General features: G+C 39.1%; 1 protein-coding gene across 1 annotated transcript in view; it reads right to left on the reverse strand.

The window, feature by feature from the left end:
- LOC122556060 (anosmin-1) overlaps nucleotides 1-12,823 on the reverse strand; it is a 154,128-nt gene that overhangs the window by 23,799 nt on the left and 117,506 nt on the right. The window contains exon 8 of the mRNA XM_043702467.2: nucleotides 226-361. Within this exon, the coding sequence (XP_043558402.1) occupies nucleotides 226-361 (136 nt within the window). The remainder of the gene's footprint in view (nucleotides 1-225; nucleotides 362-12,823) is intronic.

Here is a 12,823-nt window from a genome sequence, read left to right on the forward strand (position 1 = left end):
TTCAGATTCTGGTCTCGGCCACTCCATCTATGATTAAGCTGGAGCAGAGCTGAATAAAGATGTATTTTCCCACAGAGGAGGAGATTGGAAAATAGACAATACTTTCTGAGACTCACTTTTAATATCTGTTCCAGCTGTATTAGAAGCATTAGAGAGAAACAGAAAGGATTCAGTTCTCTCCCCAATAAGTGTTATCAATAACAGACATGGTTTCATTGCTCTTACCTGTGGAAGGGGTATTAAAAATGAGCAAAGTTTTGCTGCTCTTTAAGCGTTTTTGTCCCCAGTTAGCCACTGCCTGCATTTGCAGCAGATATTGTGTGTTTGGCTGCAAACCTTCAATCTCAACTTCATGCTTGTCCTATAAAAGAAATGCATAATTGAAATGTTATTAACTGTTTAGAACATTATCTTTATGAATGCAAAAGAAATTTCTTGAATGCTACCGAGTTTCTGATGTTTAACAGTACTTTGGTTGATTTCTCTACTGAACCCCATTCTCACGGGTCAGGAGACAGGATAATCTAGACAATAATTAAAAAAAACTGCAAAAGCAACACTCAATATGCAAAGAGATACATCGGGATTAAGTGTGAAATCACATTTAATTTGCTTACCTACTCCCCATTCTTCCTCCATTCAGATAATTCAGTTTTACATTGTACCAAATATCCATGCTTAAAGATCAATCTGCAAAGTTCTTTTTCCAGAATTCTTTATGCTTTTGAGTCATAAGTTAGTATGTTGTCAATTGTCAATCACCTTACCTCCAAACCTTCATTGTACTGGAAAGGCAGAATTCAAGTTGGACTTGTGGTAGAAATCATCTATTTTTGTCACCAGGACAATCACTTGATGAAGGAACGTCGCTCCGAAAGCTAGTGTACTTCCAATTAAACCTGTTGGACTATAACCTGGTGTTGTGTGGTTTTTAACCTTGTACACCCCAGTCCGACACCGGCATCTCCAAATCATATCTATTTTTGTCAGTTGTGAGCTTGCCATTTGCCTGAACCATATTATTTTATGGTCAAAAACACCAAGTTACACAAGGTAATTTTGACTAAATTCAGATGTAATACGTTGCTTACTTCAATCAATGCAACTTGGCACAAGTTGTGATGGTGGAGGAAGATTCAATAGTAATTTCTAAAGGGGATTGGATGGATCCTTGCAAGGAAAATAGGCAAAGGAGAGTGGGATTAGTTGGATAGGTCTTGTGTAGGACTGAGACAGACATGATCTCCACCTCTCACTTACTTCTTTCTATGGGAAGAATTCTATGGGTTTCAGGTTCCCCTTGTTAGGGTTAAATCACAGTTGGAAGTCTGCATTGTGGGGGAAAGAGTTCCTTGGGTGTGACTTTTCCTAAATCAACCATTGTGGCCAGAGTTCACTAGTTAAGTGTAGCAGACAAGTTATTTACGCTGGAAGACAAACAGTAAGTCTCTCCACTTCTGAAGAAGAATAAGGCTGCCTTTTCAGCTAAGGAAAAGAGAGAGGGTGCATCTATTTTGAGATTCCCTCTTTCGACACTTTGGAGTTTAAAATAAAAATAGATGAGTAGCCAGTCACTATTGTGGAGTAGTCAGCTGCTTGTGGCTGCAGCTGAAGTTAGGCAGATAGGGATGGCCACTGGGTGCCTGGAGGGCAACTTGAAAATTGGCCATTGGCTTCTGACAATATTCCTCAATAGACCTTCAAACAGTCTCAACGGTATACACTCCCAACAGCACTATCCTGACTCCTGACCCACACCATCCTAGCTCTAGGAAAATGATCCAGAATTCCAGAAAATAGTACATTGGCTGGTGGCATGAAATTCTGTGCCATCCTGCTTCTGTTAATGAAATCCACTGGGACATAAAAATTCAATCCAGTGTTTCTAAAGCTTTCCATTACTCAATCATTCTCTCCAATCACCTTTCATCTCTCGATCGAAAGAGATGTGAAGAAAGAATTTAGAAAAGCGCAGGTAAATGGGAATGGTGGAAACACTGAATCAAATGAAGTGATGAATTTCAAATACAAGCTATTACCATATTAGTTATGCAAAGAAAGGAGCAGAGAGAAGTTGAGAGATAAAAACGAAGTATAAAAATGTAGATAACAGGAGCAGAAGAGTACCCTTGAACCTATTCTGCCAATCATTAATATTGTGGCTGATCTGATTAGTCCACTTGAGGCAGAAATTTCCAAAGATTCACAACTCTCTGAGAAAATATTTCATCTCAGCTCTGTTTTAAATGAGTGACCCCTTATTTTTAAACAACAACCCATAGATTTAGATTTTCCTGTTACAGGAAAAATCACATTTACCTTGTCAGAATTTTTCATGTTTCAAACAAGCCACCTTTTATTCTCTCACATCTCAGTAGATGCAAGATTAGCTTGTCCAAACTTTCCTCACAAGACATACTATTCTGTGTATTAGCCTAGTAATCCCTTTCTGGACTGTTTACAAAACATTGGCATCTTTCCGTAAATAGGAGGTCCATACTGTGCACGATATTGACTCAACACTGCCTTGCGTATCCTGCTCATTTTATTATCCAATTCCTTAGAAATAAATGAAAACATTATTTTAATTTTCTTAACTATTTGCTGTAACTGCATTCAAACCCTTTGTGATTAATATAGTAGGATTCCCCCTGCACCTCAGAACTCTGCAATCTCTTCCATTTAGACAATAGTAGACATTTTGGATTTTTCCAGATTGTACTCCATTTTGCCAGAATCATGTACATTCAATTAACTCTTTGTAGCATCCTTATGTTCTCTTTACAATTTACTTTCCTACCTGTCTTTGTGTTGGAGTAAGGGAGAAAATAATGAGGTCTATATCAGGGCTACTGTGCTTGTATGTGAATGGAATGGAATACAGTGAATAAGACTGAAGGGTAAAAGGCAAGATTGCCATATGGAATTATAATATTGAGATGCTAACATAGATCTAGCTCAATGAAGGGCAGGACTCTCTAGATACAAATCTTTCAGAAAAGATAGGGAAAGAAGGAAATATGCAGGAATAGTGTATTAGTTAAGAAGAGCATTACAATGCTGGAGAAAGAGGATGTCCAGAGGGTTCAAGGACAGAATTATCTTGGCTAGAGGAACAAAAAGAGTGAAATGAAGTTATTCATTAAATTTATAGACCACAAATTAGTCGAAAGAACGTAGAAGAACAAATCTCCAAGGAAATTACAGAAAGATGCAAACATTAAATAATGGAGAAATGTCCTTATCCAAATGTAGACTGGGCCAATAGTGTAAAGGGCAGAGGGGAGCAAACATTCCCAGATTGTGTTTAGGAAAATCTTTTACAACAGTATGTGTTGAGTCCAACAAGAACACAAGCATTGTTGGACCTGGTCCCTGGAAATGAGACAGGAGATCGATGGTCGTTGAGAGACATTTAGGAGACAGTGATCATTGTATTGTAATGTTTGGGATGACCGTAAAAAAGGAGCAACTGGCCAGCCAGAGTATGATAAATAACTTAGGGAAAGCTGACTTCACGAAGGCAAGAAGGGAGCTGGGCTGGATATGTTACAACAAAAGGGCGGGTGAGAAAAACTGTAGCTAAACAATAGGCACCTTTAAAAAAGTAGTTTGGGCAGAGTCAAGGTATAAAGGAACGGTTAGGCATCCCTGGATGAAAAGGGAGATAGCAATTAAGATAAAGTAAAAGTATGCTTATGATAGGTGTTAGAAAATACAATTGAGAATGAAGAGGAATACTGAAGGTTCAGAGGGGAGGTGAAAACACATATTATAGAAGCAATGAGGGATTATGATAAAAGACTGGTAGTCAACGTAAAGGGAAGTCTCAAAGTCTTCTGTAGGTAAGTAGATATATAAGAATGATAAACGGAGGAGACTGATTACTGACCAAAATGGGAATTTATACATGGAAGTATGGGGCGTGGCTGTGGTATTAAATTAATATTTTGCATCTGTCTTTACCATGGAGTTGATGCTACTCAGCTATGGTGACAAAGGAGGAAACTCTGTCATGAGAAGGATTGAAAATTGGTAAAGAGAAGTATTGGTTAGACAGTTGGTACTTAAAGTTCACAAGGCACTGAAACCAGATGATGTGCATCCAAGGACATTCAAGAAAATAAGACTGGAAATTGCAGGGGCATGAGCCATAATTTTTCAATCTTTTTTTGACCCAAAGGAAGACAGAAGCACAAACATTACAACTTTGTTCAAAAATTCAGTGATAGTGAAACTTCTAGAAACAATTATTCAGGATTGGGGGATTAGTAGTCACATTAAAAGATAGGTTGCTGGTTGCTTAGGAAGAATCAGCATTGGTTTTTAAAAGGGAAATTGTATTTAACTAGCTTGCTGAAAGTTATTTGCAGAGGTAACAGAAAGGGTTGTTGAGGGTAATGCTGTTGATGCAATGTACATGATCTTTCAGAAGGCATTTGATACAGAGCTACACAACTGACTTGTGAGAAGAATTACAGCTTGTAGAACAAAAGGGAGCAGAACAATGTGGATACAAAATTGACTGAGTGACAGGAAACAGAGGGTAATGATCAATGGAAGTTGTTGGGATGGAGGAAGGTTTGTAGTGGAGTTCTCCATGGAATGGTATTGGCACCCTTGCTTTTCCAGATGTATATTCTTTGTCTAGATCTTGATGTTCTAGGAGACAATTTTGAAGTTTACAGATGATACAAAAATGGGCAATTATTGAGAATTGTGATCAGAACAGTGTAGAGCTTCAAAAGTACATTGTCATGTTAGCGGAGTGGCTAGATAGTAGCAGATGAAGTTCTATGCAGAGAAGATGAATTACAAATCCATATTAAAGATAAACTAATTAGCACTGCAAATAATTAAATAAATACAGAACATAGATGAGCAGATCAAGCAGTCTACTGATTTTGTAAAATATAGGAAATTTCTGGAGATTGAGACTGTAAAGAATTGTTAACTGTGGGAAATGTTTATCTCTTCGGGCACTCTGGGCTTAGAGACATTGAACTGTGGGTAATGCACTTCATCACTCAAGGAAAAATTCTGTATAATTTATTAAAAGAGGGCACAATGCTTTAAAACATAAAAGTCATTAAAAAGGTTTGAAGAGTAGATGGGTAAGTAACTTGAATTTAAATACTGTGATTTGTAAAACAATTGATCTACAATCTCGCAAAAGCATTCATCTAGAAAATTAACCTCATAAATGCTTAATAGCAACAGATCTTACAAATTAATCAATATTCTGGAAGAATCTGATTAGCTGGTTAACTAAAATGTCGCAAGGGAATTAACTCTATTGATTTGAGTTCTGCTGCACCACCAAGCTGGATTTGGATGATCAAATTATTATGGAATATTATGCAGTTCATTTATGTGCTTTGTTCAAGGTTGAGTAAGCTTAGATATAATTGTAATTTGGGGATTATTATAAGGAATTCCCTCAAATTATTGATAACAAATTACTTAAAGATGATATGCTTGTCATCTTTATTTCACTTGAAGTGATTGGGTTTTATTATACAAATTAGTCAGTAAACAAACTGAACACAATGCTGCACATTGATCTAATGCAAGCATTGGTTGTATGAGCAATGTCAATGTACATATTGACTGCAAGATTAATTGTAAAATGAAAGGCTGATTCATTCATAACCTACAAAGACTCCAAAAGGAAACAGAATGAAGTTGAAAACTGTGCAAATAAAACAAACCATAGTAAGGAAATAATTTTGCTTTATGCTAGCTAACACTCAAGAATCACTAACTTATTTCAAAAAACTAGTGTTGAATATCTGTTCAAAACATGAAGAGCAAAATAGCCAAAATAAAACTGATCTCTGTCATGGCATTAAATGAAAATAACACAATTACTTATAATTGATCTCTCAATTATGTGCTAGTCAAAATAGGAAAATATTAACCATACTCTGAAATAGGATATGGGAAACAAATTTTCAATGAAGTGATCTTTTACCATGGATCACTGAAGGAAAACTACAATTGTAAAGGAACAAAATCTTATCTTCTATATTGTTGCCAAGACCTGCAGAAATACTGTGATTGTGAAAACCACAAATCAGGATTTCCCCATTTATGATTATAAGTAGATTCAGAAATCCTTGTAGCCTTCATGTTTTGTGACATTTGTTGAAACAGGAGGAAATAACTTGTATATTTTTGATCTAGTACCACTCATCTGCTTCAACTTGCATTAAACTCTCCCCTGAAGATGTGTCAAAAATCATGGCTGATTATCAGAGTGACCCTCCCTCTATGTACACGGAAAACTCGATGATCTGAACGACACACATGGGAGTATTTTGTTCAGATAATCGAATGCCGGATAACACAGTTTAGCCAAGCGTCGGGATCTTGCGATCTTGTTTGGATAATCCAAAATTTGGATAATTGAATGCCGGATAATCGAGGTTCCTCTGTAATCTGGCAAAATACTTAACCTGGTGTGTGGAAAATTACAAGCGTAAAGCTCCATTCACCATCATCTGACAAAGTGGTTTCCAGCTCCCAGACTACTACAGTATTGCTAAATTGTTGCTAAATTACAGGATTGATAAATTCTTTTTTCAACACCTTCTAATTTGACTGAAACAATGAGACTTCTTTTGAACCAGAAATTTAAGATTATCTCTGAATCTTGTGTTTCCTCTCATTTTAACAGAACTACTGCAAAAAACATCAGACTTGACTGACTGTTGCATTTCAACTCTCCCAGCTGACATGGTCAAATAGCATTACAATAGGCGTGAAAACAACATTGCTGTTACTGATAGCTGTGTGATCCTACAAGTTATTCTCATACGTTTATCTTTTTAACAGATGTGCTGCTGAGGTCCTCTGAAATCTTTTTATGGTGCAGTAGGAATACTTGAAGGGCCTTTGAAATACCAAGAAGCATTTTATCAGTTTCCATGTTACATAAAAACTATACTTACAAATGGAATCAGCTCCATTTTTACACATCCCTGATGTCTGGTCACCTGGTAGGCAAGTCACAAGACCTCATTAGTTTCCTCCTGGGTCTCACCATAGTGGCCATGGTTTTGCTGCCTGCATTCTTGTATACTTGAGGCCTTCCACAGCTGGTGGGTACTACAGGAACTGGAAGGCATTTTGGGGAGTGTAACTAATATAAGTCTTGAATGTAGTTGTAAAGAAAGACAGCTCGCTGAAGATATTTTTTTTTACATCTCACAGGGCTCATGTAGGAATGCCAAATTTCAAACAGTTATAACAATTTGTACGAAAGGAGAAACGGGGGTCAACTATTTGGCCAGTTGAATCAGGTTGGCTAATGTGTTACCATGGGGAACTTGTTTGTAAGAGTAAGTGCTTACATATGAAAGTATATTGCTTCTAACAACGTAAATGTGCTACAATACAAGGTTGAATGTTTAACTCACATTTATTGTTAGTGTAGTGTTGGATTGATATTTAATATTGTTTGGAGGTTTTAAATAGTAGTGGAAAATGGATTTATTTCAAGTTTTTTTGTGGAAAAGTCTGTATTGGTTTCTTTCAAATAGATCTTTGAAAGCTCGCTGTGGACATTGGAAATTCTTTGCTAACAAAGCTTCATGTAAATACCATTACTGGTGATAATTGCTTGCCTTGCTGTAGGCCCCGTCTACTGCTGTTTTGAACAGTGACTAATTTGGAGAGCTTGTTTTACCTTGTTGGAATGGAGAGAAACCTTCTAAGAATAAGATGTGTTGGAGGAAAGTTCACAAAGATCAAGTTGCCCAGCTATTCTCTTTCATTTGTGAAAAGAAAGCCCTTTACATCAGTTCATAATGAAATCTATTTCTTCTTTTGAAAGAATGATTGATGATACATCTCAAAACTGTACTTTCTGGGTAAGTTGGGCTACAATACTTCAGAGTCAAGATTAGAGTGGTGCTGGAAAAGCACAGCAGGTCAGGCAGCATCCAAGGAGCAGGAAAATCAACATTTCGGGCAAAAGCCTTTCATCAGGATTGAAGGGCTTTTGCCCGAAATGTTGATTTTCCTGCTCCTCGGATGCTGCCTGACCTGCTGTGCTTTTCCAGCACCACTCTAATCTTGACTACAATGCTTCAGAGACAACCGTGTATAGCTAGTGACTTGACCACACAGGCCTGAGAATGGCCTCATTGTCCAAAGTGGTTATTTTTGTGAAAGCCAACATTTGTAGAGAAATCTTTTTGTTCTTATCGTGAAAAATGTGTGATGTGTTTACATGTAAGTTTTAGAAAATAGAACATAGAACAGAATAGCACAATACACGTCCTTCGGCCCTTGATGTTGTGCTGACTTTTTATCCTACTCTAACATCAAACTAACCTACATACCCTTCATTTTACTATCAATCATGTGTCTCTCCAAGAATCGCTTAAATGTCTCTACCGTATTTCACTCTACTACCATGGTTGGCAGTACATTCCACCACTCTCTGTGTAAAGAACCTATCTCTGACATCTCCCCAAACCTTCCTCCAATCACCTTAAACTTATCCCCCCTTGTGATAGCCATATCGAACCTGGGAAAAGGTCTCTGGCTATCCAGTTTATTTACATCTCTCATCATCTTGTACACCTCTATCAAGTCACCTCTCATTCTTCTTTGCTCCAATGAGAAAAGTCCTAGCTCCCTCAATCTTTCTTCATAAGACATGCCCTCCCGTCCAGGCAGCTTCCTGATAAATCTCCTCTGCACCCTCTTTAAAGTTTCCACATCCTCCCTATAAGGAGACAACCAGAACTGAGCACAATATTCTAGATGTGGTCTAGCCAGGGCATTATAGAGCTGCAGCACCACCACGTGGCTCTTAAACTCAATCCCCCTGTTAACATACCATATGCTTTCTTAACATCCTATCAACTTGAGTGGCAACTTTGAGGGAGCTATGGATGTGAACTCCAAGATCCCTCTGTTCCTCCACATCGCCAAGAATCCTGTCTCTAACCCTGTATTGTGCATTCAAATTCAACCTTCCAAACTGAATCACTTCATACTTTTCCAGGCTGAACTCCATCTGCCATTTATCAGCATTGCTCTGCATCCTGTTAATGATCTGTTACAACCTACAACACCCTCCACACTATGCATAACTCCATCATTTCGTGTTATCGGCAAACTTGCTAACCCACCTTTTCACTTCCTCATCCAAGTCATTTATAAAAATCATGACGAGCAAATGTGCCAGAATAGATACCTGCGGAACACATCTGATCACCAAGCTCCAGGCTGAATATTTTCCATCTAATACCGCCCTCTGTCTTCTGTGGGCCAGCTAATTCTGTATCCAGGCAGCCGAATTTCCCTGTATCCCATGCCTCCTAACTTTCTAAACAAGCCTACCATAGGGAACATTATCAAATGCCCTTGCTAAAATCCAAACACACTGCTCTACCTTCATCAATGTGTTTTGTCACATCCTCAAAGAATTCAATAAAGCTTGTAAGGCATGACCTGCCCCCCACATAGCCATGCTGACTATCTCTAATCAAATTATGCTTTTTCCAAATAATTATAAATCCTGTCTCTCAGAATCTTCTCCAATAATTTTCCCACCAACAAAGTAAGACTGACTGGTCTGTAATTCCCAGAGTTATTCTTATTCCTTTTCTTGAACGAGGGAATAGCATTGCTACCCTCCAATCATCTGGTACTACTCCACTGGACAGTGAAGATGCAAAGATCATCGCTGCAGCAATCTCTTCCCTCGCTTCCCGTAATAACCTTAGGTATATCCTGTCTGGCTCAGGGGACTTATCTATCCTTATGTTTTTCAAACTTGCAAGCACATCCTCCTTCTTAATATCAACCTGTTCGAGCATATTAGCCTGTTTCATGTTGTCCTCACAATCACAAGGTCCCTCTCACTAGTGAATACTGAAACAAAGTATTCATTGAGGACCTCCCCTTGTTTGACTCCAGGCACAAGTTCCCTCCAATATCCCTGATCGGCTCTACCCTCAATCTGTCCTTCCTCTTGTTCCTCAAATAAATGTAAAACAAGGATATTTGGGGATATTTAACAACATAAGCATTTATCTTCATTCCTATTGACAGTATGTATTGTGAGACGGAGGTGGGTATTGCAGATGCTGGAGATTAGAGTCAAGTTTAGAGTGGTGCTGGAAAAGCACAGTAGGTCAGGCAGCATCCAAGGAGCAAGAAAATCGATGTTTCGGGCAAAAGCCCTTCATCAGGAATTTGTTATGTTGCCAAATTATTGAATCTTTATGGTAATGAACTAATAATCATTTATTAAGAAACCTAATTGTTAGATCTTATTATGTATATAACCTGATATAGATATGCTATGTAATTGTTCTTCTTGGTATCTGGAGTTAGTACCTTTATTTTATGTTGTGACCCATGGAAGCGGGGACTCGAGTGATGGTGCACTCCTCCAGCCTTATTTGCAATAGTAGCTATTTGCACATTCAGGATTATATGGCAAGAGATGCTCAATTGAGGGCCATGTGTAGAAGTTTTAAGGCCAGTTATTCTCAAAGATCTGTGGTAGAATGACCCTTTATTAAATGGATTTGAAATCATGGATCTCTCTAATCTACATTTAATACTAAATAATATTCACACTATAAAGGTAGCACATACAGAATGTTTTAATACAAACACAGATATTTCTGGAGAAACTCAGCATGTTGACCAGGATCTGTGGAGCGTTTTGAATCCAATATGTCTTCTCTTCAGAACTGAAACAGGTTGGAAAATGGTCATTTATGACAGAAGTGATGGAGGTTCAAGGGGAACAGATGGTATACAGGACCAGTACAAAAGACAAAAGGGTTGCTAATTGGGTGAAAGAGAAATAGACTTGAAAAATGGATGTAAATTAAGATCTGGCAGAGGGAGAAAATGTGCTGTCTTGGCTGAGACCAAAGCAAACAAGACTAGGCCTGGTTTGGGCGGGGCAGAAGTCGGGGGTTTGCATGTCAGAAAATGTGTGAAAAATGGAAGCGAGACATCATGTAGTCAGCTTTGCAGTTGTGGAATTCAATAAGGAGTCCTAGAGGCTGTAAAGTGCTTATGCAGAAAATGCGGTGTTGTTTCTCCAGCATGCACTGTGCTTCATTGGAGCATTGCTATAGGCCCAGGTCAGGAACATTAACATGACAACAAGGAGGTTTATTAAAATGGCAAGCAACTAGGATGTCAGTTCCAAATAGTGGTCACCCAGTCTGCATTTGATCAATCTAAAGGACACCATACTGTGAGCAGTGAAAACAGTAGACTAGAGTCACAGAGTCATAGAGATGTACTGCACGGAAACAGACCCTTCGGTCGAACCCATTCATGCCAACCAGATATCCCAACCCAATCTAGTCCCACCTGCCAGCACCCGGCCCATATCCCTCCAAACCCTTCCTATTCATATACCCATCCAAATGCCTCTTAAATGTTGCAATTATACAGCCTCCACCACATCCTCTGGCAGCTCATTCCATACACGTACCACCCTCTGCGTGAAAATCTTGCCCCTTAGGTCACTTTTATATCTTTCCCCTCTCACCCTAAACCTATGCCCTCTAGTTCTGGACTCCCCGACCCCAGGGAAAAGACTTTGCCTATTTATCCTATCCATGCTCCTCATAATTTTGTAAACCTCCATAAGGTCACCCCTCAGCCTCCGACGCTCCAGGAAAACAGCCCCAGCCTGTTCAGCCTCTCCCTGTAGCTCAGATCCTCCAACCCTGGCAACATCCTTGTAAATCTTTTCTGAACCTTTTCAAGTTTCACAGCATCTTTCTGATAGGAAGGAGACCAGAATTGCATGCAATATTCCAACAGTGGCCTAACCAATGTCCTGTACAGCCACAACATGACCTCCCAACTCCTGTACTCAATACTCAATAAAGGAAAGTATACCAAACGTCTTCTTCACTATCCTATCTACCTGTGACTCCACTTTCAAGGAGCTATGAACCTGCACTCCAAGGTCTCTTTGTTCAGCAACACTCCCTAGGATTTTACCATTAAGTGTATAAGTCCTGCTAAGATTTGCTTTCCCAAAATGTAGCACCTCGCATTTATCTGAATTAAACTCCATCTGCCACTTCTCAGCCCATTGGGCCATCTGGTCCAGATTCTGTTGTAATCTGAGGTAACCCTCTTCGCTGTCCACTACACCTCCAATTTTGGTGTCATCTGCAAACTTACTAACTGTACCTCTTATGCTCGCATCCAAATTATTTATGTAAATGACAAAAAGTAGAGGGCCCAGCATCAATCCTTGTGGCACTCCACTGGTCACAGGTCTCCAGTCTGAAAAACAACCCTCCACCACCACCCTCTATCTTCTACCTTTCAGCCAGTTCTGTATCCAAATGGCTAGTTCTCCCTGTATTCCATGAGATCTAACCTTGTTAATCACTCTCCCACGGGGAACCTTGTCGAACACCTTACTGAAGTCCGTATAGATCACATCTACTGCTCTGCCCTCATCAATCTTCTTTGTTACTTCTTCAAAAAACTCAATCAAGTTTGTCAGACATGATTTCCCATGCACAAAGCCATGTTGACTATCCCAAATCAGTCCTTGCCTTTCCAAATGCATGTACATCCTGTCCCTCAGGATTCCCTCCAACAACTTGTCGTAATCGCCCTTCTTAAACAGTGGCACCATGTTAGCCAACCTCTCATCTTCCGGCACCTCACCTGTGACTATCGATGATACAAATATCTCAGCAAGAGGCCCAGCAATCATTTCTCTAGCTTCCCAGAGAGTTCACATCTACTGCTCTGCCCTCATCAATCTTCTTTGTTACTTCTTCAAAAAACTCAATCAAGTTTGTCA

Source organism: Chiloscyllium plagiosum, unplaced genomic scaffold (genome assembly GCF_037043375.1).
Source record: "Chiloscyllium plagiosum isolate Xiang-an unplaced genomic scaffold, Cpla_swu_hap1 HiC_scaffold_13, whole genome shotgun sequence".
Classification (NCBI taxonomy): Eukaryota; Metazoa; Chordata; class Chondrichthyes; order Orectolobiformes; family Hemiscylliidae; genus Chiloscyllium; species Chiloscyllium plagiosum.